Source organism: Phascolarctos cinereus, unplaced genomic scaffold (assembly GCF_003287225.1).
Source record: "Phascolarctos cinereus isolate Bilbo 61053 unplaced genomic scaffold, phaCin_HiC Scaffold_2;HRSCAF=192, whole genome shotgun sequence".
NCBI classification, from domain to species: Eukaryota; Metazoa; Chordata; class Mammalia; order Diprotodontia; family Phascolarctidae; genus Phascolarctos; species Phascolarctos cinereus.
The window spans coordinates 148,443,451-148,469,791 of NW_027555625.1; the positions used below are offsets into that span (position 1 = coordinate 148,443,451).

General features: G+C 35.0%; 1 protein-coding gene and 1 long non-coding RNA gene across 12 annotated transcripts in view; one reads left to right on the plus strand and one right to left on the minus strand.

The window, feature by feature from the left end:
* Positions 1–26,341, plus strand: part of BCL2L11 (BCL2 like 11) — a 51,336-nt gene that overhangs the window by 2,970 nt on the left and 22,025 nt on the right. For 4 of the 11 annotated variants that reach the window (XM_020987742.2, XM_020987687.2, XM_078149678.1 and 1 more), the window contains exon 2: positions 1,035–1,450. In XM_020987742.2, coding sequence (XP_020843401.1) covers positions 1,048–1,450 — 403 coding nt within the window. In that variant the 5' untranslated portion in view covers positions 1,035–1,047. The remainder of the gene's footprint in view (positions 1–1,034; positions 1,451–26,341) is intronic. The other 7 variants (XM_020987706.2, XM_020987733.2, XM_020987679.2 and 4 more) reach the window with 4 other exon arrangements.
* Positions 12,111–26,341, minus strand: part of LOC144455824 (uncharacterized) — a 358,020-nt gene continuing 343,789 nt past the window's right edge. Inside the window, exon 9 of the long non-coding RNA XR_013484618.1 lies at positions 12,111–13,130. This is a non-coding gene — a long non-coding RNA (uncharacterized LOC144455824). The remainder of the gene's footprint in view (positions 13,131–26,341) is intronic.

The window sequence follows — 26,341 nt, forward strand, 5'->3', positions numbered from 1 at the left end:
AGGGTGGTGTGCGTGTGGGGAGGACCTTTTCCTTTCTCCCCAATTTTCCCTTATAGAATTTCTGCTAAATACAGACAGGTATTGTAATTATTATTTTGCCTGTTTGTGCTCCCAAGGTGAGGTTGGTTAAGCTGCCTCCTAGGTTGCAGTTGAAGGTGGTGTGTGGAACTGGGTCTTATGCACTGCAGGGAGCATGCCCAAAGAGAAAGCTTCCCCGAGGTTGATTGTTTTGGGGTTTTATTGTATGTTTTTTTTCCCTTTGTGTATGTATGTGTGTGCGCCTAACATTTGAAGGAAGTGGGTGCTTTAAAAGAAAGTGAGTTTTTCGTCAGCCTGTGCAGGAGAGGCTGGCTTTCTTGCAGTAGGAGTTGAAGACTTGTTGAGTTAGCATTAAGTTAGAAGAGGAAAAAGAAGGGGGGGGAATAGGGGGTGGAGTTGGTAGTAGAGGGAACTGAAGAGGCACTTTGCTGTGGACAAACTGTTGTGACGCATTTACTACAACTGATGGCTGCTGCCAAACCTTCCCCAGACTTGCTGTGATCAGCATATTCGGTAGAACAATGGGGCTAGAACAGGGAACTTGGCCAGAAGCTGCACAATCACTGCATCTACTCTTCACTCCTACGTTTCAACACAGTATCTGATCCTTGGGAAATTAGAACCTACTGTTGGGTGTTTTTTTCCTTTTAATTAGCCAAACCCATTCTTAGTATTTGATATATGGGGATGGATTTGAAAATATAACTGCTTTGTTCATGACTTGGGCTGTTAGTGTTTTAAACTTAAGTTTTAAGTAACTTTTAGCACTCTATTTAAAGGGAGGAAGCTTAACCATAAAAATTACACGTAGAACTGGTAGTCTCAAGTATTTTTACTTGGAAGATGAGAAGCAGTTTAGGAAAGCAGTGGGGTAAGAAGAATCAAAATCCACTCATGCTGGATTAATTTATGGAATCTTTATGTAATACAAGTGAAAATTAAGGTAATAGGTATCATTATGAAATATAATCTTAACCGTACCTTTTTTCTTACAGAAAAAAAGACCAAATGGCAAAGCAACCGTCAGATCTAAATTCTGAGTGCCACAGAGAAGGTGGACAATTACAGCCTACAGAAAGGCCTACTCAGCCTCAACAACTCAGACCAGGGGCCCCTACCTCTATACAAACACAGTATCAAGGTAATTCAGGTGAAGGGGACAGCTGCTCACCCAGCAGCCCTCAGGGACCGTTTGCACCACCCACTAGCCCTAGTCCGTTTGCTACCAGATCCCCATTTTTCATCTTTGTAAGAAGATCCCCACTGCTGCCTCGATCTTCCAGTGGGTATTTCTCTTTTGACACAGACAGGAGTCCAGCACCTATGAGTTGTGACAAATCTACACAAACTCCAAGCCCTCCTTGTCAAGCCTTCAATCATTATCTAAGTGCAATGGGTAAGCAAGATCATGGTAAGACATGTTTTGGCTTGTTTTATTCTTTTTGAAAAGATGTGTGTAACATTTAAAAATGCTCCTTTGGGTATGACTTTTCTCATATAGTCCAAGTTTTAATGGGAATAGACTACATGTCAAACAGTAACATCAGACTGATGTTTTAAAAGCTTGTTCTCAGATTTTTATTAACAGCTGGAACTGGTTGGGTGAGATTCTAGTGTCTGGTGTGAACATTTCCTTGTACCTCCAAAGTACTAGTAATAGAGCATCTATCCTAAGTTGAAGTATGTAAACATTTATGTATGTGTGTATATATATATATAAAACTAGTATAAGCTATAACTATATTTAATAAGATGAGACATTTACCATTTAAAAATTGGAAAGCTGATATTAAGCCATTTTGCCTAGGTATTGCTTTTAACATTTAACATATCCTTTGGAAATAGTTAATCTGGTTTTCCATTCAAATTAGACTTGCTTGAGTTCCTTAGTTCATTTTATTCAGTGTTAATTAGTCTCAGGTAATGGATTTGATGCCTGCGTGGCCATTTAAGTTTTACAGAGAGGAAAATAATATTCTTAACCCTTGCTAATTAATAACTTGCCATTGTTGGGCTAATTGGTTACCAGGAGAGCCAAGTTGAGAGGTTGGATAGCTCATCGAACTCATTGCATGCTTTCCTGTTTCTCTAACGCATTTCCTGACTACAGGCATTTTCACTGACTGTCCCCCATGCCTAGAACTCTCTCTGCCTCTTCACTTCTCTAGTTTCATTCTAGTTTCAGCTAAAGTCCCATCTTCTACAAAAACCCTCTCCCAATTCTCCTTAATCTTAGTAATTTCCTTCTGAAATTATCTTCAATTTGTCCCATGTGTATTTTGTTTCGACGTTGTTTGCATGTTAACTCCCTCATTAGACTGCTCCCTGAGAATAGGAATTGATTCTTTAAAAAATTTTTCTTTTCTTTGTGTCTCCATTGCTTAGCACAGTATCTGGCACATAATAGACAATTAATAAATGCTTATTTACTTAATAAATTGCTACTACTACAAATATGTCACAAAAGGCAAATAACACTACTAATGGTCAAATTTAGTTTCAGTTTAGTTTCTCAGTCATACAAAAAAGTTTAATTATTAAAATATCTAGCATAGTCAAAAATATGTAAGAATATACGATTATTTGGTATACCCAGTTAAGCTGTTTTACATGATTGTTTTCATTGTGTCTCAAAAAGTACGTTTGATACTAGGAGTCTTGGAACTGGACTTCTATACCCAATTGTATGACAATGGGAAATCAAAGCTGTCTTATCTTTTTTCAACACATTTTGGCAGCATTAGATAAAAGTAAATTAATCTGGGCCATAAAACTGTTAAAAGATTAGTTTTTTTTACTGATACTAACCATAGGTGTCAGAGGTAAATTTTGCTTCATGTGTACTTGAGAAAAATATTATTTGTGGGTAGTTTCAAAGAAATACTAAATTTGTAACAGAGAAACTTCAAGTGTTAATGATTTAAAATACTGGTTTAAAAAAGGATGGATCTGTTTAAGGGCAAAGGATTTTCCATAGTAAAGCATCATTGGCATTGGAATTAATTTTTATCCAAAGTTTTGCCCAGGAAAGTGATTATTTTATGTTGAGCTTATCAAATTTAAAATTAAAAGTTTTAGCCATTTAAAAAACATTCTTCCAAAAGACAGGTCTCATGCCTTGGCTTCAGTTAAATTAATTAAGTATTTATTAAGTATCTACTAAAGGAAGCTAAGTGTTATGGTGGATAAACACTGGTCCTGGAGTCAGGAAGGTCTGAATTCAGATAGGGCATTAGACACTTAACTGAGCAAGTCACTTAACCTCTGTTTGCCTCAATTTCTCAACAGCAAAATGGGGGTAAAGATAGCACCTACCTGCTAGGGTAAGGATCAAATGAGATAATATTTGTAAAGTGCTTGGCACATAATATGCCCTTAATAAATGTTTATTTCCTTCCTTCCTACTTTGTACTATACTAGGTGCTTGGAACACAATATATTTTTATTTTGGAATTTTTTCATAAGGAAACAAGAAACTAAAAAAGTTTCACACATGCTATCCAGGAAAACCCAAATTTGGAATTGGAAAGCACCTTTATATTCTTACTGCCATCATAAATGTCTGCAGACATTTAATGAGTTCTTGCTACTCACTGTCTGCTAAAGACACTGTCTTAACCTTTCTTGAAAAGGAAGTTTCTGTATCCATTTAAGATCTTGGAAGTAACTTTATAGGATCATAAATTTAGAGTTAGGAAAGATCTGAGAGGTCAGAAGAGTAAACTGAGGCCACATTTGGTTAAGTGAATTGCTTTAGGTCACATAGCTGGCTTTCTGAGTCAAGATTAGGGTCTTCCTGACTCCCAAGTCCAGTGCTCCATCACTACTTCTTGATGCCCGTTGAAATAACTCTTTACCTTTAGCTTATTTATGCCTAGAAAATCACTGATCCTGAAAATATACTCACCAGGAGCATTTAATACATATAATAAATATTTTAGTTCCAAACTACGTCCACATGATGGTCTCAGCTTAACATTCTCCTAGGGCTATTAATGTAACATTTTAAGGTTTGCAAAGCAATTTGCACGTGTTATGTTGTTTGAGTCTCACAGATAGATACTGTTGTCTCTATTTTACAGAGAATCAGAGGCAGTTGAGCTAAAGCTCTCTCATACTCATAAAGCCATGTGGATGAGAGTTGAGATTAGAAGCTAGCGTCTCCATTGACTATGCCTAGCATTCTTTCAGTTAAACTACCTGACTCACTCTCGGTAATAACTGGCTATTAAACAACTTGATAGGTTTAAAGTGGGTATATGAAGTGAAAACAATTACATGAGAAACTGTACTAACGTTATTAAGTCTTGTTATTTAATGTAAGACCCATGTTATTCTCTACAGGTAAAAAAACTACTGGTTGAAACTGAATTCAGTTAAAAACTAAATTAGTCATTTTCTAGTCAATAAAAAATAATCAGTTATTCTTTGATCCAGAGACATGTAGAAATCTCAAGCTTTTTTTTTTAAGAGCTAGCAGGTGGTATCATACCACCAGATATGTAAATTACTTTGAAATTTTATGTTTGAAAGGACAAATGACTATCTAATTTACAAGATCATAATCTGAATTATTAGAGGAGTGCTTTACTTGTCAGGTGTTTATTTAGATTTCAATAATACTAATATCTCCTGCATACATAGTACTTTAAGGTTAAGGTACTTTCTAACTTTATGTGTGGTAATTATAGTTGAAATTGGTTTAGAAGGCACATTTATAAGGCATTTGTTAGGGTTTTAAAAAATGTGTGAAAGCAGTGTTTTTAGTAGTGAGTTGAGTTTGTTTGTAGTATGTGTGCGCACATGAGCATGGGAATAAATCAGATTGGGGTTGGGAGGTGAGTAGAACTGAAGGTAGGCTTCACTTTTGGTAGTTAGGGAAACTCTTTGTGAGAATGCAGTAGTGCAACTGTTACATAATTTAGAGAGATACTGGATACTTTATGTGACTTATCCAGGGTTATAAAACTAGGAAGTGTCAGAAATAGGACTTGAACCCCAGGGTCATCCTTACTCTGAGGTCTGCCTCTGCACTGTGTCTTCGTTACCGCTAGCTACCACAAAAAAAAATAATTATTATTATAATTATATAGTGCTTATTATGTGTCAGGAGCTGTGCTAAGCACTTTACAAATGTCTCATTTGATTCACACAACAATCCTGGGAGGTAGATGCTGTTATTTCCTCATTTGTAAAATGGGGGGGAGAGAGGAATTGGACTAAGGTTTCTGCTAGCTGGGCAACCTCTCTTTGCCTCAGTTTCCTGTACTGTTAAATTGGGATCATAAGAACACCTATCTTGAAGTGTTATTATGAGGATCAAATGAGATTTGTGTAAAAAATGCTTATCACTGTGCCTGGCACAGAGCCATTTATACTTATTCCTTTTCTTTCTCTTCTCCTAGCTCTAAGTCCATGGTCCTGTGATCTCTAAGTATCATGTCATGTCTCCTAAAGTTATGACATATAAGAATAATAATTGTGAATCACATAATTTTTGTTAGTTATTTATAAAAATTATGAGACTTAAAAAATTTTTTTAAATTATTGATCTTATAATCCTTTATTAAGGATTAAACCTGTGAACTTGGTTTTTCAGACCACAGTTAATAATCTTTACTGTTTTAGGAAACTTCTAAAAGATGCTGAAATATCATCCAAAAATGTGTTCTCTTAAGCTTTGGGACTAATAGGGACAATGTTCCCTATTTGATACTGTTTTTAACGGCTTTCAATAAAGTCTTTGATAATCTATTACAAAGATGTTTCTTCACAAAGATGTCTTTATATAGCTAGTATGTACGTGTGTACACACACACACACACACACACACACACACACACACACGAGTTCAACAAAAATGTGAGGCTATAGACTCTTTCCGTAAAGAAATTTCCTAAGTGATATGGTATACACTCTATATGTCTCGTAAAAGTCATCAGTACTTGAGTATTTCTAGCCAAACAGTAAGTTTCTGTCAGAAGTTGATTATAGTTTAGTGTTTGTTTAAAAAGAATATATCTTGAATACTTTTCTTACCCTTGCAATGTACGTTTTTAGAATAAAGATAAGTTATTACTATATTCATATTGGTTATCATTTGACTATAACATAAGGTATACATATACAATTTTGTTTTACAGTTTTTAAATTAAGTGATTCTTATATTCTAGGGACAGTAAAGGCTTCTTACCTTATTTCATCATTTAATGAACAAAACATAATGATCAAAAAAAAAGGTCTTGGTTCTCTTGATTTTCTTAGGTTAGAAACTTGAACCATTTACTTTTTAAAAGATAGCCACATTATGTGAAATTCAAGAAAAGGCATTACATATATGATTTTGTTGGTTCCCTGTAACAACCTTGTCTGGTGCTGGTATAGCATGTTTGGTGGCATGGATCACATGCTTGATCTCCTGCTTTTCACATTTACTAGTTGTATTACCCTGGATAAATGACTTCACTTAGATAAGCCTCAGTTTCCTTATTGCCAAAATGAGTGCAGTGCTTTTGCTTTCTAAGTCACAGGGAGCTTAAATGAGGTGATATATGGAAAGTACTTTGCAGAATGTTAAACATTATGTAAATATCAGTGAAGATCATCTGCATTTCAGAGGTGAGTGAGGGAACTGAGGCCAAGGAGATGTTAAGTGCCTCTTGAGGTCACACTGCTGGTAAGTGGTGGATTTGAAACTCAAATGGTAATGATTATAACTGGCAGTTATATATGCTTTAAAGTTTGCAAAACACTTAATTCTCACGTCTGAGCATCACAAAAACCCTAGGTCTTCTGATTCCTAATTGTTCTTCCTACATACCATAAAATGAGTTGCAAAAGAATAAGGTTTAGAAATTTAAAAAAAAATTAGTTAGGAATTTCATCTTTCCCAATGCTCTCTTAAATAACAAAAGGACTTCTTTAATGGCAAAATTTTGAATTTATATATCTTCATGAAATTCAAGCAAAATAGTATTTATATTTCCTTGTAGTATATTATATGTGAATTTTCCCCCAATTGGCATATGAATAGTTACATTAAAAACAGTGCAGAATTTTAGTACATAACATATACGCACAAGACAACTTGATACCATTTATTTTGTACTGGCTGAGACTTTCTACAAGGTCCAGTCCATAAAATGTCTTTTCTGCCATGCCTAATCAGTAGCTTAGGTAATAAAGAAAATCACAGTGGTGCTATTGTGAAGGAAGAATAAAGGACAGGAATCCCACATCCAATTTATTAAATTAATTTACATCCATAGACTGTAATAAAATAAATGAACCACTATCCAGTGATAGTCACTTCTTGTACTTATATAACTGATGTGCAAGTTGGAACTGTTCCATTTGAGTTACTTCAAAGTGGTATTTGGCAAATATGCTTTTGTGCATTTTGTGATTGATCTATAAAAAGTCAAATGGGTCTGTTCTGGTATTTTTTCCATATGTTCCTTTTTTCATAAGACATTTTTGTAGGTCACGACCCTTTAAAATTAAATAAGCCTTGCAGAATTAGCCATATTATCTAAGATGTCATATATTGGTTTTTATTTTATTGATTATGAACCACCCGATGGGGCAAATTTGCTTTGAAAAATACTTTGGCATATAGTACCTATTCTATTGTGATAGTTCTCGTCTTTCTTAAAATGTTCATCGTAATAGACACTGAAAGAATGAAATTCATTTTTTCCAAGTCCTAAGTTGAGGGAAAAGTAAAATTTTTTCTCCTATGATCACATTCTTAACTACTGGGGAATGTTTTTCAGCCAGGAAAATCAAAGGAAAGCACATTTGTTGCTGTGAGTCTTCAGTGAACCCTACCTTTTTAAAACCTTTTTTATTTAAGCAAATAAATGTAATTAATATTAGTTTCTGACTGGCAATCAGGCAATTTAAAATTGTAGAAATTATTCCTCTTCCCTGTATGGACAGAAGCTGGCTTTTGGGGTTCAGAAGGTCTAGATTCTAGGCCTGGCCTTGATGTTCACTGTGTAATGCTGACCAAGTCACTGAGTGATCTGTGTGCTCTCAGCAACTTTCTCAGACTCTTGAGTTGCAGAGAAGGTACAATTCTCTATTGATAGGGGAAATTTCCTTTACCAGTGAAGACACAGGTCCAGTCACGCTCCCTCTGGCATCTTCGAGATTATTTAGAACTGTTTTTTTCACTTCATCGAATGTTCTGTAAATACTTATTCTCAGAGAGTTAAACCAGTAAATGAGACCTTTTCGTGTGCAATGTTAGACAGAAAGTTGAAATAAAATGTATTGATTATTTGTGAGTCTTTATGCAGTGATGTGTTCCTAAAAGGACGTCTATGAATCAAGTGCTTGTAAAACAATCCAAGGTTTAAATATACTTGGATAGTTCACTGTTTAAAGTAAAAACCATGGTAAATTATTTTATGAAGCAGAGAATTTTTTGACATATGAATATTACCTCCCAATTTATAAGTTTTATAGTTTGTAATTTTTGTATATGGAGTTTTGTTAAAGTATAACATAACTATTTTTGGTTAAAGACTGTGAATCAGTCAAAAACATTTATTAAGTACCTACAGTGTGCCAGGCATCAGGGCTACAAAGACAGAAATGAAACAGTCACTCCCATGAAGGAGCTTATGTTCTATAAGAGAATCTGATACATGTGCTTCTTGATTTATAATGGAAAAAGTTGCAGAATTAAAAGGGTCTGTTTTATCCAAAATTCCCACCTAAGTCAGGAATCCTCCCCTCTATAGCATTCTTGTTTGATGATCATGGAGCTCTTAAAGATTTCCAGTAATGAAGAGCTCACTGTTTTGTAAGACAACCCATTCTAATTTTAGACTCTTCCAAATTTTAGAATGTTTTTCCTATGTTGAACAGAAATTTGTCAAGTTAAGTCAAATCAACAGACATTTATTAAGTGCCTCCTATGTGTCAAACACTGTGTTAAGTGCTGAGAATGCAAAGAAAGGGAAAAAACAGTACCACGAGGGAGATAACATGCAAACAACTATGTATTAGCAGAGAGAAGGCACTAGCATTAAGGGGAGATCAGTAAGGGCTTCTTGCAGAAGATGGAATTGTAGCTGAAGCTTGAGGGAAGCCAGGAAGGAGAGAATTGCAGGCATAGAGTTAAAATGCACTGTTGGGAGATGGAACGTTGTGTTCCAGGAACAGAGAGGTGGTCATGGTCCTTGGATTATTTGGGGAGTGGGGGTGGGGGAAAGAGGGGAAAAGGTATAAGAAAACTTGAAAAGTGGGAGGGGGCAGGTTGTAGGGCTTTAAGACCCAGAGAATTTTATATTTAAGTCTGGAAGCAATAGGGAAACCCTAGAGTTTTTAGAAGAGGGAGGGTTAACATGGTTAAATTTGAATTTTGGCATGTTATTGGAGGGTGTATTGGAGTGGGGAAAAGGCAGAAGATCATCTAGAAGGCTGTTGCAATAACCCCAGCATGAGGTGATGCAGTAACCCTCCTATACCAGGGGGAAGGCAGTGTCAGAAGAGAAAAAGAGACATATGTGAGAGATGTTAATGAAGGTAGAATCACAGAATTTGGCAACTGATTGGATATGAGGGATAAGAGAGGCTGAGGAGTCAAGAATGACACTTGAGCTTTGAGCCTTGGCTACAGTGAGGATGGTGATGTCCTTGACACAGTAATAGGGAAGTTTGGAAGGGAGGAAGGTTTAGGGGGAAAAGATGAGTTCAGTTTTGGATGTGTTGAATTTAAGATGTCCACAGGATATCCGGTTCAAGTTGTCTAATCGGTAGTTGGAGATGTGAGACAGGAGGTCGCCGGAAAGGTTGGGAGTAGATAAATACTAAGATTCATCTGTACAGAAACAATTTCTAACCACTGATCTAGCTTCTCTTCTTTGGAAGTACCAGATGAAAGCCTTTATTTCTTTTCTTCATGCAGCTTTTCATACAGATGAGGACAATGATCATGCTAAACCTCTTCTCAGTCCCTTCAGATATTCCTCTTAGGACATGATATCTGGCCCTCACACTTGGTTCACTGTTTGTTAGTGTCTGCCTTAATTGTGATAAAAAATGGAATGTGACACTAAATATGTATTCTAACCAGGACAGAATACATTTGGACTGTTAATGTCCTTGTTCTGGATATTATGTTTCTGTTAATGCACTGTAAGAATGCATTCACCTTTTTAGAGGCCCTGTTACATTATTATTTCATCTTGAGCCAAAAATCCTAAATATTTTTAATCTAAGTTCCTGGTTATTAAGCCAGGTCTCCTCTATTTTATACTTGTACAGTTTGCTTTTTAAAAAATTAAAACACAAGAATTTGTATCTCTCTTCATTGTTGCATTTCATTAGGATGGAACAATAGACCCAATCTGTCAAGATTTCACTTCTGTCATTCATTGTACCACTAGCTATCCCTCTCAGGTTAGTATTACTGCAGGTATAAAAAGCATGCAAATTAAATCTTCCTCCAGCCTATTGATTTAAAAGTTAACCCAGACAGGGCAAAGAACTAAGCTTTGAGTCATACAGCCATCACTCTGTCTGGGTTGATACTGATATCTCATCCAAGCCCTTCCTTTACATTTGGTATGTATAATTGTTCAATTTGAATAGTTTAGTCCCTATTTACAAATATAAGCACTAAAGTTTAATGTGATTTACTATGTTGAAAAAGGACTCTGGGTGCTCAGGGGCACTAACAGATGAATGGAACTTAGAGTTCTGTCCATTCTTGTGACCTTGAACAATCTCCTTCTACCCTTTGGGCTGTGATTTTTCGTCAGTAAGATGAATGGCTCTGAATACATGATCTCTAAGCTCTGACATCATTGTTTGTCTGTGATTTCTGCTTGCTTTGTCACAACTGAAAAGATTACTGGGCATGATAGTGAAAATATACCTCTTACTTTCTCTTAGAAAGTCTGTGACTATGGTCATTGGAGTACTTCAGGGGGTATAGAAGTTACACTGGGAGGAAAATTCACCTCCCAGTGAGAAACATTAGGAAAAAAAATATGATTCAGATTTTTAAATAAATGACTTAGTTAATGGTTTTAGAAATATTTCTACCTTAAAGATCACATAGTAATGACAGGTGTGATGATAGCAGTCAGTAGAAATAGAATTTATTTCGTATTTAGTTCCAGTTCCTTGAGATATTAGGAATTCAGGATTTATAAATTGTTCTTAGATTGAGTTAGTGATGTAGTTCTCCTGTCATATGGAAAACCAGGTTCATTATTATCTCTACTTAGTTCAAAATGATCAGTAAAAGTAATATTATGATGTACTTAGAATGTTGTTGTAGAGGAAGTAAAGGACTTGTTTAAAAAGATGCTAAAAGTACTTTCTTTCTTTTCCCTTTCTTTGACTACCTTCTAAGTTCTACACCTTTAATCCATTGACCCATTTTTCTTTTACTACCCATTTGTATGTGCTTAAGAGTGAAACTCCTCTGGGTCTATAATTTATATAAAGTCAAATGTTTATCTAAGGAAGTTCTTGTTAGCATGTCAAATTAAAATAGACTGTTAAAAGAGGAAGTACAGTTCAGTCAATCCTGGGGAGATACACAGAATCTTAGGTATACAGTGAATTATGGATAAGAACTTAGAAACTAATCCTCCTCTATGCTATTTGGATAGAAGTAGATAGTCTGGAACGGGCTTGTTGAAACAGTCCCAAGTATTAAAATTGATTCCACTTTAGTACCATGGACCAAGTATGTCTGGGAGCCAAATATTTGTCAATACCACATTGAGGTTCTATATTGAGATATTTTACCTACCAAAATTGAGTACAATAAATCCCTACAGGGTATTCAAAGGGTTTGCGAAGTTAGTGAGAGGATGCTTGACACTTCCCCCTTCCCCCTCATGTCAACACTTCAACTCATTTTCTACTGGTTTAAAGATTCAGGTGATAGTTATTGAGTATGTAGGTAATGGCACAGTTGATTTAGACATGACACCCTTGAGAGCAAATACCTAAAATTATTTATAAATGTGTATATATGTGGTACTGACAAGTCCATTGCTAGGATTACAAGGCCTTCCAAAAGAATTGGATGAACCAGTAAATGCTGAAAGCAGTAGGCTCTTTTATTTGACATAATTAAGGGAAGTTCACATTATTTAACCGGAGACACCCAATGCAGCAGGAGGCAGGGATGACAAGGAAAGGGTGCTTGGGAAGTGCAAGGGATACTACCACCCTCTTCCTGGAATAATACTGCTGTGTCTCGATTAGGGCATCCTACCAACTTCATGCTATTCTTCAAGGTCTAGAACTTTCGAAATAGGACTGCGAAGAAATACAAGGAATGTTGCCTGGAAATCTCAGGCGCAGTGGTCTTGAGGCTCTGGCAGGAGGAATAAGTCCATTAACACTTTAGATCTTGGATACATCTTTGCTTCATGCCTCTGGAGAGCTCAAGTCAACTCCAAAAACAGGCACTGGAGTAGCTTACGTGTTTTATTGGAAGGGGAAGGGTCATGTTTAAATGAGTCTGATTGGTTTCCCATCACTGAGGTCACAGACAGGGAAATAGCAGTGAGCTAAAACCTGGAAGGTTTTAGCTTTCAGAAATTTTTTTGGGGGGGGGTTAAGACCAGAGAACAGCTGGGGCAAAAAAAAAAAGAGGTACCAACTGTACAAAGCAAGCCAGGAACAGACAGCCTGTGGGAGAGAAAACCATACCAGAAAAAGCAGGGGGTTTTTGTTTGTTATCTGGATGATAAACAGATATAGTAGTGGGTGTCCCCCATTTATTTTGTACGCTAGGCAGTTTTTCTCCTTATATGTTTAGGAGAAGTGGCCTTGTAGAAAATGGTAAAAGCCATTAATATTGAATGTCTAGTGAGAAACTTGGTCACTAGGCTTTGTGGGGTTTTTAACAAAAAATTAAACAACGTAAGAAGTGGCATGTGAACAATATTAGAACATGTATGAATTTAGAAGAAGTATAATTCAGTATTCAAAAAAAGTTAGTTTGGAATTTGAAAAAATTTATTTTCGGCTTGCTTTGGTCATGTACTTTGAGCCTTTTGGTTGGAACCCATTGCAGGACTTTTTCCTTCTTCAGTAGAAGAAGTAATCATCTGTAGGAAAACAAATACACATCAACTCATTAGGTGATAAGAACAGATGACACATACAGCTCGATTTTGTCAGGAGTAGAACTACCATCCATTAGTTGTCCTAAGTTGAAGGATTTAAATCTTTCTGAATGTGTCTAGTGGTGTTTTGGTTTATGCCTACCTAGAGAGGAAGGATAAAAACTACTGTCTATACAACTTCTGTGAAATTAGAATGATTTAATGGTTAGCTGTGTGTTTGTGTTAACAAATTACTATTTTTGCTGTTTTGTATAGTGATTATCATTCTTAAGTGCTTAAGCAGAATTGATAGATCTCTTACATAGATGTGTTCATAATTAAAATAGTTAAAACTTGGCAGCTTTTTGAGAGCCAAATTTTGATATTTTTGACCTGTTTTATAGAACTAGTCCTTATAGCCATCAAGATTTAGCACTTACCCTTAAAATAATAGGTTAGATATGACATTCTTATTGAAATTTTATTCAGTATTAATATACTGATGCTTATAGTGTACTGTAAGGAGAAAATAGTGCAGTTCAAATGTCTTTTTCCCCTTTTTTGGTCCGTATCTGCAGTTTCAGAGTTCTGGGGAACTCCCTGTGAGGAGATAAATACCTTATACCAGTGCATATTGACCCCTGCTCTGCAGCTCAGAGTTGTCTAGGGCGCAAGGAGGGTAAGAGATTTTGCTGCCCAGGGGCGGCACTTTATCCCAGTTCTTCTTCACCCACGCTAGATTTCTTTCTGCTCTGTCACATAGACTGTTATTTTTATGTTGCTGTATAACTAGTCTTGTTACCATTGTTCTGGGGGAGGGGGGTTTAAGAGAAAGGCTGATTTTTTTTTTCCTCAGGAGCAACCTGTAGTTGACAGTTTAAGTTGTTTTGGCAAGTACTACGAAGCAGAAAAGCCTCTGAGTACGAGCCTGGTAGTGAACCATCACCTGAAGATCCATAGTACCTGACACATAGCTCCTTAATGCATTCTTAACAATTGATTGAGGGTCAGACTAGCTAAATTTGAAGAGAATCATCACCAGGAGGTTGGCAACCAGTTGAATTTTTTTCTGGCTACATATATCAACTCATAAAGACAATTTACTAAAGTGAAATGGGGTTATAATCAGTGTTGGGGAAAGGAATAGCCAAATCACACATCTTTGAAGTTATGGAGTATACAACTATATATTGTCAAATTCAAAACAATTTCTTTTTAGAATAATTTTTAGGCAAGTATATGTTAGAATTAGTATGTAGAGTTTAGTTTAAAAGTAAAAAATTTGAGAGGTCACAGATAATCTGTGCAAACCAACCTTTAGGTTTGCAACGGAACTCAACTCTATACCCCTTTCTTCTAAGTGCTAGAAAAGCTAAGCTGGCTTGGACTAGGACAGCAGCATGACAGTGCTCTGTGTTGTAACAGAACTCAGAGAACTGAAGAACAGTGAGAACTGGGGGGAGAAACATTCCACGATGCCCAAGGGAAAGAGCCCAACATCTAGCTGAGTCCAGTTCTATCTGCTCTAAAGTAATTTGTGGGGGCAGCTAGGTGGCACAGTGGATAGAGCACCGGCCCTGAAGTCAGGAGGACCTGATTTCAAATCCGGCCTCAGACCAAACACTTGACACTTACTAGCTGTGTGACCTTGGGCAAGTCACTTAACCCCAATTGCCTAAAAACAAAAGAAAAAAGTAATTTGTGGCACAGCTGGAGTCATGTGTCCTTAGAAGAGGCTGAGATAGCTTTGAGGTCCAGTCCCTAGGGAAATCAATATTGAAGGAGCAGGAGTCAGAAAGTGAGATAAGGGGGGGCGGGGTATGTAAGGGAAAAAACTAAGCTAGAATTACCTAAGATCTCAGGAAGAAGAAAACTCAATTTAAAACCTTGAGCCTAAGTAGATAAAGCAGGAAAGCTATTGATAACAAAAGAGAATATGGCCACCAGATCATCTAAAGGAGTCCAGAAATCTATGAATGAATATTGAAAAACAAAGGAAAATGACCCCTAATGCTTGGTGAAGGAGAGGATCCTGTGGATTCTCAAGAGAGCATGAAATGTTTCTAAATGGTTTTAAAGAAAAATTGTGAAAGCAGGATTAATGGCCTGCACAGCAGAAATAATTGGCAGAATAGAAAAACTTGAATCCATTGTGGCAAGCCTTACCAAAGAAACAAAAGAGAATACATAATTGGGAATACAAATGTACAGAAGTGAAGGACAATCTGAAAGAAGAAAAGCAAAAAAGCCATAATGTTAAAAGAAAGTATGATCTCCAAATAAGCAAAACATTGATCTTGAAGACATGATGTATAGGGAGACACAATTATAGGTCTCCTAGAAGAATGTGACAAGTCAAAAAACCTGAACACCATAAAGAAAGAAATAATAGGGGCAGCTAGGTGGCACAGTGGATAGAGCACTGGCCCTGGAGTCAGGAGGGCCTGAATTCAAATCCTGCCTCAGACACACAACGCTTACTAGCTGTGTGACTCTGTCCAAGTCACTTAACTCCAGTTGTTCTCACCAAAAAAAAGAAAAAAATAGTAGAAGAAAATTGCCCAGAACTTTTGAACACAGAAAGCAAATTACTATTCAAATGATTCCATGGATCACCTCCAGGAGGATAAAAAAAAAAAGTGAGGCTGCAAACTCCAAGACACATAGTGGTTAAATGTAACAAACAAACAAATCTTCAAGCAACCAAGAGAAAGATCTGCATGCATAAAGGAACATCTCTTTTCTCATCTTTGAGAAGGATTAAATTCAAGGCTTTGATCTTATAAGTTAAAAAAATGCTCTGGATCAATTAGGATTTTATAAGTTAAAGTGTAGTTTTTTAATCATAGGCATATAAACTTAGGTAATTTTCATCTGAAAAGTCATCTGCTTTTTAGACTGAAGATGGAACTGATGAAAACAGATGTTTATGTAACCAACTTTAACATCTTGGCATCAACACATTCATTTATTCTTTGACTAGTTTCTTGCAGAGAAAATTAAACACCTGTATTCACAGTTTTCCTTTATTGGAAGCTCTTAAAAGCCACACTAAAATATTTTGGTTTATGGTTTATAAATGAAGTTTCTTTTTTTGATTTCTTTGGTTGAGGGACCTCCCTTTACCAATAAGATATGCATTTGCTCAGTGCCTGGGGTGCACTGAGAGTTTAAATGACTTGCCTAGGATTGCACTAGGGTAGAAAGGTAGAATTTATGTTTTAATTGACCATCTAAATAAAAGTGATAGTTTTGAGTTCTAGACTGGATGGGGGATTAGTGGTAAATGATAAATTCCTCCAGTATTTTGGTATAAATGGCTAGTCTTGACCTGAAATCAAATTCTACCTTTAATATACATAGGCTTTCTGACCTGGGCAAAGCACCAGACTAAAATTGCTTGCTTTGGTAGAGCATGTTTCTTCTGAGGGGACCTCTCTTCATCAATGAAATTTAAGTGCTGGACTGTGCTACCTTCAGCCCCTAAAGGTCATCCTGCTCATGTAAAAGAAAAATCTTGAAACAGAAAAAGTATATATTGACTTTTGAAACAACCCAGTATACCATTAGTATGTGAGACAAAGCATGTAGAAGGGTGGACTAGAATCATTAGAACTGAAATATTTTCCAGGCTTCTATCCAGCTTTCGTAGTCTTTTAGTTTGGCAGTTTGTAAATGATCAGCCTGGAATTTGATGAAAGCAGTTTGTTTTAGGTTTCCTAGTCCATGATTGGATAAAAACACTGGCTATTTTCCATAAGACTTTTTTTCTTCTTACAGTGTTTTATTCTGGCAGTGGTTTTTTTAAAAAGTACTGTTCTAAATTCATGTGACTGTCTGGCTTGTCACACACATATGTACCAGTAAAATAACTGTAGCAGTTGAGAAATTCTTATTGTTTCTAATACTTTTAATTCCTTGTCTAGTAATCTATTATAATTGGTAAAGGTAGGGACTTTTAGTCTAGGAAAAATACTCTTAAGGGAGAAATAGTTGATTCTAATTGTTGGTTTATGAAAGCAATTTTTTTTTTTATTAAAAAAAATTATGTATGCTTAACTTTTTTTTTTAATTTCAAATTCTGTCCTTTTCCTAATCTTCCACCCACCTACTGAGAAGGCAAGTATACATGTGAAATCATGCAAAACACATTTCCATATTAGACATATGGCCAAAAAAAAAAAGAAATAAAGAAAGTGAGAAAATTATACTTTAGTTTGTCTACAGAGTTCATCAGTTCTCTTTCTGGAGGCAGATAGCATTTTTTCATCAGAAGCATTTTCTGAAAAGAAAATTTCTGTTATCAGAAAGCACCAGATTTGAAGCCCTAGTAATAGGAACTAATTTTTAGAAGGCAACCACATAGTTACTGCAGTAGAATTAGTTTGTAATGGAATTTTCGTTTTTAAATACTGTTTTGCTGCTATTTTGTAACCGAATCTTGTGCTAGGAACATGCCAATCATTTCCTCTATTTTCAATCATATCAAATTGAGTTGTGTCGCATATAACATGGCAGATGACTTTCAAATAGTAATCTTGTTTCATGTAAATAATATTAGTTGTACATAGAGATTATCTATTTTAAAGGTTGTGGTATGTCTGGAAAATATGAGGAATTCAGAAAAACATGAGAGGATTTGAACGAACTGAAACAGTGAAATAAGCTGTATTAAAAGAAACAATTACTACAGTAAAGGAAATTAAAAAAAAAGAAACATTTAAAGGGAAGCTGAAATCTTGCATAATTAAAAAACCAATAATGGTACCAGAGAACAGATAAAATATACTTTCTTCCTTTTGGTGAGGGATATGGTGAGGGATAGAAATGCATTAATAAAACTTTAAAAAATTATTTCTACAGTTTTTTCCTCTGAAATAATTATCTCCATCCCTTCCTTTTTCTCCTCCCCAGTATCTTTGACACAGCATTCCTTACAAATAATTGCAGTTTGTGTAATGCTGTGACTAAAATACTTAGTGCTTGAGTGGTTTGTGAAACCTATCAAGTGTTGAAATGAACTTGAAAAGTTTATCTTTGTTGCTTCAGCTAATTGTGATGACACTTTTGATTTTTGATCTTCCTGCACTTGCTGACAGCACTAGAGAAAGTCCTTTCTGAAAGTGCCAGATTGATTTCACTATCAACCACTTAACCACGATATTAATTTCCTGAATTGAAGAGCTTTTATGATTTGAAATTAACTTATGAGTGGGAACACTGACTTGCTCAGAAATGTGTATGTATAATTAATAGATTTTATATTGGGCAACAAAACAGCTTTTTTGCCTTAGAGAAATACCATTCCATAAGTGATAGAAAACTGCCCATTTACCTTGTACTTTTGAATGTTTTCTTTAAAAAAAAAGTTTTCTAGCAAGTCTTATGACTTAAATCAATACCTTATATTATGATTAATATTATTCACTCTGAGGGAAAGGAAGAAAACCTTAGCCAAATAGCATTTTAGCTTAACAGTAACTTTTTTCAGCAGGATGAAAGGCAGACACATAACTACTTAAAATTTTCACTGTCCATTTAATCTTTGGAATAGTTTTATGTTAATAATGGCTTATATTACATTCTTTAAAGTTTTTTGGTGCCACTCGATACCTATATAGTTAAATAAAACATGAACAATTGTTTGGATATTCAATGTTCACTGCTTGGCTATGCCAGTATAATAGTACTACTGAAATTAATTTATAGATTTAGGACTATACTAAATAACCAAAAGGATACTTTACAGAGCTAGGAAACATAAGATGATTTATTTGGAAAAGTAGTATTTTTATAAAGAGAAATAATGAAGAAAAGTAGAAATGAAAGGGAATGTACTTCATATTATATATCATTAACTATGATTGTTATATATTGTATTGTGAATGGTTTAAAAAAAGACAGAGCAGTGCAGCAAGATGAGGAAAAAGATGAGGACTAAATCATCCAGCATATAATGTACTTTTAAAAATTATTTATTTTTAGTTTTCAACATTCACTGCCATAAGATTTTGAGTTCCAGATTTTCTCCCCCCCCCAAGATGCATGTAAATTGATATAGGCTGAACATATACTATTTTCACATTAGTCATGTTGTAAAGAAGAATTAGAACCAATGGGAAAAAACACGAGAAAGAACAAAAACAAGAAAAGGAAAAATAGAGAGAGCAAATAATATGCTTCAATCTGCATTCAAACTCCATAGTTCTTTTTCTGGATGTGGATAGCATTTTCCATCATGAGTCTTTTGGAGTTGTCTTAGATCCTTTCATTGCTAAGAGGAGATAAGTCTATCAAAGTTAGTCATCACACAATGTGGCTGTTACTGTGTATAATGTTCTCTTGGTTCTGCACATTTCACTCAGCATCAGTTCATATAAGTCTTTCCAGGTTTTTCTGAAGTTTGTCTGCTCATCATTTCTTATAGCACAGTAGTATTTCATTACACAACTTGTTTAGCCATTCCCCAACTGATGGACATCCCTTCAATTTCTAATTCTTTGCCACCACAAAAAGAGCTACTATAAGTATTTTTTATGTGTGGGTTCTTTTCCCATTTTTATGATCCCTTTAGGATACAGACCTAGAAGTGGTATTACTGGGTCAAAGGCTATGCACAGTTTTTTAGCCCTTTGGGCATAGTTCCAATCAGCGTATGATATACTTGAGAACATAAGGTATCTTAGAAAGAATTGCCTATTTGAAAAGAATTGATGAGAAAACCAGAAAAAAATCTGGTAGAAATTAAATTTTGGCCAACATTTTTTACCCTATATTAAAAAAAAAACTTAAATGGTTATATAGCCTGAATTTTAAAGGTCTCAGAAAGATGGTCAATAGATTGACTTGCTGGAGATGTGAAGTAGTCCAAACATTCTGGAAAGTGATTTAGTATTATTTGGGGAAAGTGACTAAAAATGATGATACCCTTTTGACCCAGAGATTCCACTGCTAGCCATATCCAAGGAAATTAGTGATAAAAAGGAAAACTATGTATACACCCAGATATTTATAACATACCTTTTTTGTAGTAGCAAAGAATGTAATGGCATTTTAATGTACTCTTAAGAAACAGTGGATATAGAGAAACATGGACTTACATGAATGAATGCTAAGTGAAGTATATAGAACCAGGAAAAAATATATGCAGTGACTAAAAACAATGTAAAAGGAAAGAGTAACAAAAACATTGACATGGAATGCTGTGAAACTATAGTGACCAAGAGACAGATATGAGAAGGCATTCCCCTCCCTTCTGTGCAGTGTGGTGGAGTACAATGGAACACTACAGATGATGACAGACTTTTTCTATGTGTTACTTAGTTTTGCTTAATTGTTTTCTTTTTCTTTACTCTTTTTTTTTGTAAGGGATTACTCTCTAGGAGGGGGAAAGAGAGGTTTTATACATTGTGAAATGTAAGTGATGTTTAAAACAAAAGAAATAAAAATTCATTTAAAAAGTTTGTTGAAGTCAGATCTGTGGAACAAAATGTAGTCTTAAAATACTAAGGTCACATTTTTCATAAGCAAAAATGAACTTAACATTCCCTTTCCCACTAGGATTTTTTCTTTTGTGTGAAGGGTATGGGGGACCTAAACTATTTTGAATAAAACTAATATTAAATTCACTGAAATTCTGGATTGGTGTAAAATTTATGCATGCTTTTCTAGTTTGCTGAAATATTAATCCAAAGGTCTGGTTACTAGATTCATGCTTTTATAGACAGACATAACTTTTGACTCCTATAATATAAAGTTAGAAAGAAATTTAAGGTGCTATGTGAGGTCTGAGAAGGAGAGGTCATCTTAATTAAGGAGAAACAGGAAAAGTTTTATGAAGAGTATGATCTTAATGGGATTTTAAATGATAGGTAGGAATTCTCTAATTGGAGGTGGGGGATAAGAGAGCATTCTAAGGAAGAGGCAGGAAAATACAGAATATGTAGTGTGCATGGAAGTAAGTAGTGGAGAGAAACTTGAGGGGTTTGGTGGAACTGGATTGTAGAGGGCCTTGAATGCCAGGTAAAGCAATTTGAACTTGCTTCAGTAGGCAGATAGGGACCCACTGAAGAATTTTGACCAAAGAAGTGGTATGACCAGATCTATGGCTAAAAAAAGGGAAATTGGGTGAAAGATACTATACAAAGATAATACTGACTCACTCATGTGAATTATTTTTTTCAGTATTGGTGATTTAAGCTAATCCATCCACAGACTTGTCCCAGGTCCCATTTGTCCAAAGTCTAGCCATGCTTACAGGTGCTATATGTAACTGTGGAATAGAATAAAACTGAACTTTAAGAGGATGAAAACTTTTAATATTGGCATCTTGTTCTAACCAATTGAGCAATTCTAGTTTTCTGGCTTGATCTATTCTCTTTTCTATCTTTTTAAATTTATTCTCTTACTACATATGTACTGTTACTTGAATTTAACTTTCTTGAATGGGGTTAAGGAAAAGGTTAAGGGATTTTTTTCCCTCAAGAATGTGCCATAGTGATATCATCTGTATAATATGAAAATTTCTTTTTTGTTTATGAAATCTTTTATTCAGAAGAACTAGTTCTTGAAGTATGTACTGTATTAATTTTGATACTAATTTAAAAATTATTTTCTTTTCAGACATTCCTATCTTTAATTCAGCAGGAATGTAACAGATGGCATCACTTTATAAACCTGTACATTCAAATTTCGTAAGATTGATTTAATATTCAGAAGAACGGAGCTGCATTTAGGGTGTGCTGCCACCAGGTGGTGTCAGGTGTCTTGCTTGTCTTGTCAGTCCACACTAACAGGCCTTTGCCATAAATGTGGTTAATTGAGACTGGTTAACATGCATCTCTGCTTTCTGTCAAAATAAAGCTTTACTCAAATAGCTAAGGGTTAATATTTCATGAATATATGAATAAACATATTCAACATAGGGAACACCTGTATGAGAAATTCCCTACATCCCAAATCACATGCTGTGTGTGATTTAGTAGATAACCTCTAGGTGTCTAAGATGATTCCCTAGCATTTAAGTGGCTTACGTAGGGTCATACTGCTGCTAAGTGACTGAATTGGGATTTGAATTTAGGTCTCTGTGATTCCAATCCTACCCCTCTATCCACTAACCTGCTTAGTCTGACAGCTTATATTACATGGTAAAGTTGGTTGTTTTGTAAAGCGTGTTTTAAGAGAGGCAAACACTTTGGTATCTTTTAAACTAATCCATAAATGTTAGTGATAACAGTTAAACCTATCTCAACTCAAGTGTTTTCCCTTAGAAGATAGCACATTTGGGGAGGTTTGAACTTTAACTTCTCATTTCAGATCAGGGCAGCATTTAAAAAAAAAAAGTCCTTCTAGCTTTTCACAGCTATTAATGTCTCCTTTTCTTGTCAGTCTCTTTGCCAGCTATCACAAAGAGAGTTATCATAGAAATCCAAGATATGGCATCTCTTTTCCTTTTGTTATTCCTTGGTCTCCTGGTTTTTTTTTCTTTTTGTTTAGAAGAAACTTGCAGTGTTTGTAGGTCTGAACTTACAGTGTTCATGAGCACATGAAAAACCTATGGCTAATTTTCATTAACATCAATTTCTACTTTAATGTACTCTACACTTTCCCAAAATTTCCTCGTTTACCAAATTGGGCAGGTTGGCCTAGATGATCCTTAAGTCCCCCCTCCAGTATTAGTCTTTTAGGTTATAAGAAATGGTTTATAAATCTGTAAGGAAACTTAGAGTTCAATCTGTTTCAATTCACTTATTTTATAATTGAAGAAGCTTAGGCCCAGAGAGATGATTTGCCCAAAGGTCACACATAAATAACAGAACTTGGATTTGAATTTAGGTCCTGTTATTGTTGGGTGTAGATACTTCTTAAAATTTATACACAGTGACTGCCTGGTTATGTGCAACTTTTTATAAACTAACTTGTGATATGAACTGCCTGGTTTTATGATGCTTCCACTTATGGATCAGACTAGTCTTCACAAAACAACACACTTAAATAACATTTTTGATTAGAAATTCAAAATGGTTTCATCTAGGGTCTGGAGAAGACTAGGCAGTATTTTCCCTGATCTGTACTCACATAGAATTTATAATTTAATTAAAACCTAATGAATGCTAGAAAGAAGAAAAAAATACCTATATCTATATACACAAAAATATCTATAGCACTTCTTTTCGTGGTGGCCAAAAATTGGATACCAGGGGTCCTATTGGGTAATAAATAAACAAACTATAGTATGTGATGGAATGTTACTGTACCATAAAAATGATGAAATGGACAGTTTCAGAGGAAACTGGGAAGATTCTATGAACTGATGCAGAGCAAAGTGGACAGAACTTAGTAGACCAATACATGCAGTAATTACAATATGATAGAGAAAAACAACTTTGACAGACTTATCCACACAGTGATAAGCTGCAAGTCCAAAGGAATAAAGATGTAAAACAGTACTCACCTCCTGACCCAAGGGGTTGTACTTAAAATGCAGAAAAAGATGTACAGTTTCGGGCATGGCTACTGTGAGAATTGGTTTTGCTAGTTTATGTATGTAACTGTATATTGAGAGCTTTATTTGTTGGTGTGGGTGGATAGAAGGACAAATTAATTTTTTAAAGAAAAAACTTTTAAAAAAAGGATTTAATGCATGTGCATACTAAACATTTGTTAAACCAGCCCACAGTTTTTGCTCTCTCATATCTGTTTTATAAGTGTACTTTTTCTTTAGTACTAGCTTAGTCTTTTTTACAGGCAAAGTAAGTGACAATATTAAGAGAGATAGTACATAGCACATAATGTGGAGGAACCAGTAGTTGATTGACATAAGAATTCTAAAAAGAATAGTAATGATTTTGGCATATCAGTATTTTGGCTATATTTATAAAGGATTTGAACACCAGGAAAGGAAATTAACCTGTCAGGTCATTTGGTTTATATTTCTGCTATGAAGTTTTCTATCAGGTGTCCTTTTTAGTTGTAATTGGTCTTTATAAACCTAAAAACATTAACTTTTATTTGCAAAGTGTACTTTATGATAATAAATGACTTACTTGAATTTAGTATAACCCAGATGACTTCAATCTAAATATTTCCTTCCTTAAATCTTACTGACATATCTAAATTTCCTTAAGGACTTTTTTCTATTCTTTTTTTAAAACATTTTCTGCAAATATATATGGATGGTTTTATTTTGATTTCTCTTTTATCCCTATATTTTAACGTATTTGTTATCTCAGGGTGGATACCTTATTCACTTGTACAGATCACCTTTCCAGGCCTTCTTTTCCGGTATAATTCTTACTCATATCATCCTATAAATCAGCTTAATTCAGTAAGCATTCATTAAGTGCCTACTATGTTTTTTGGTGCTTCTCAGCACTAGAGGTGCAAAGACAAAAACGAAACAATCCGTATTCAGAGGAGCTATTTTAGAAGCCTTTAACCTGCTGATGCTATTTTAGACCAATATTCCAGTGTTATAGTTCAGCCAATAATCATGTATTTTTCCCATACTTCGAATATTACCATTACTTGTATAGTAATTATAATAAGTCTTTATAAGCCCAAACACAATGATAAAAATAGATTTTGAATGTTATTCATAGAACTTTGAGATAAGACGGCTATGTTTCTACATTAAACTTAAAAAAATCCTGAGAAAATATGTTCATTTCCCCCCATGTTTCTTATAGTCATAATAGCTAGTATTTACATAGAGCTCTATGGTTTGTGAAGTATTTTATCTATGTTAACTTACTGTCACTTGTTTTCCTAATATTTTCAAGTGTAATTATATGGTAATGGACCTTGGACAATCATGGCCTTTCTGAAATGGGAATTGTTTAAGAGTATTTTTAACTTTTGCTATTTCAGTCCCTGAAGTTTGAGAAATTAAAACTGACCATTTGTAGCCAGTAGTCTAACCTAGATACAATGAGTAGTGGTATGTTAGACCTTCTGGAATTCTGGCTATTAATGTTAAGTATCTTCAAACCTTGGATAAGATGTCATGTTGGCATTATCTTTTTGTATCTTTTTTTTTACATGATTCTAGATGTAAGAAAGGGGACTCAGAATTGAACTTAGTTCAACTCCCTCATTTTACAGGTGAAGAAACTGAAGCCCAGAAGTTTAAGCATCTTGCTGTCAGTCACATAGGTAGTAAATGTCAGGTGGAGTTTGAACCCAGGCTCTCTGATTCCAGAGCTTGCATTTTCAGTCAGTATTTATTTTGGATGTTCCGTAAAGGGGATTGAAAGGAAAGGTAAAAGTGATCTTCTTTAGAAATTATATAAACATGGAAATCAGTGCTGACATGACATTCTGTATCATCTTATTACTGCACTTGGCAGTGCTTTATCTCAAGATTTGAGTGCTTTGCAGTGATGAGAACTAATACTTCCTAATTTGTCTCTTTTTATAAGTGAGTTATGTAGGTCATGACAAGAAAAGCAGTAAAAACCAGGAATCCTCAATTTTTGCCTAAACTCATTATGTTAAAAGATGCTCTTGTGTTGTAACATTTTTCTTCTAAAAATCTATGCTATATGAGAAGAACATTATGTCTTGTGTGTAGTGGGATATTTTGGTGATTCACATTTGGGTTCTTCCCCATTTTTTGGCTGCTACATAGCTTTTAATGTTTTCATTAACAAATGAATAAATTTACTTGGTATAAATGTCAGTGACAGCTTAATGAAAGGTCTAACTTCCCTCTTTTCTGTCCTTTGAAAAATGACTTTGCTTTTATACCCAGTGTGTATGGTATTTTGTACGATTGAATGAATGCTTATCAACTACTTTAAATCATGTAGACCAAACATAAAATTATATTGTTTTCATTGAGTTCACAGTAGCATTGGCAAAGACTATATGCTTTCTATACCTAAGCAATCTTTCAGTATTTTTCAAGTATAATTAAATGGAAACACACTTGGACAGTCATGATCTTTCCAAAATGGGAGGCCTGTGAGAATGTTATTAACTTCTGTTATTTCAAACCCTGAGTTTTGAAACATTAAAACAGGTAATGCATAACCCTTCTATATGAACCTAAGTTTTACAATAGGTAGTGACATACTAGTTTTTCTTTCTGGAACCCTGGTCATTAGTATTAGGTGTCTTAAAGGCCTTGGATAAGATGGCATGTTAGCATTCTCTCTAATTCTTGTATCTTGTTTTATATGTATCTTAGAAAATGTTAAACTTCTCTTTTTGTT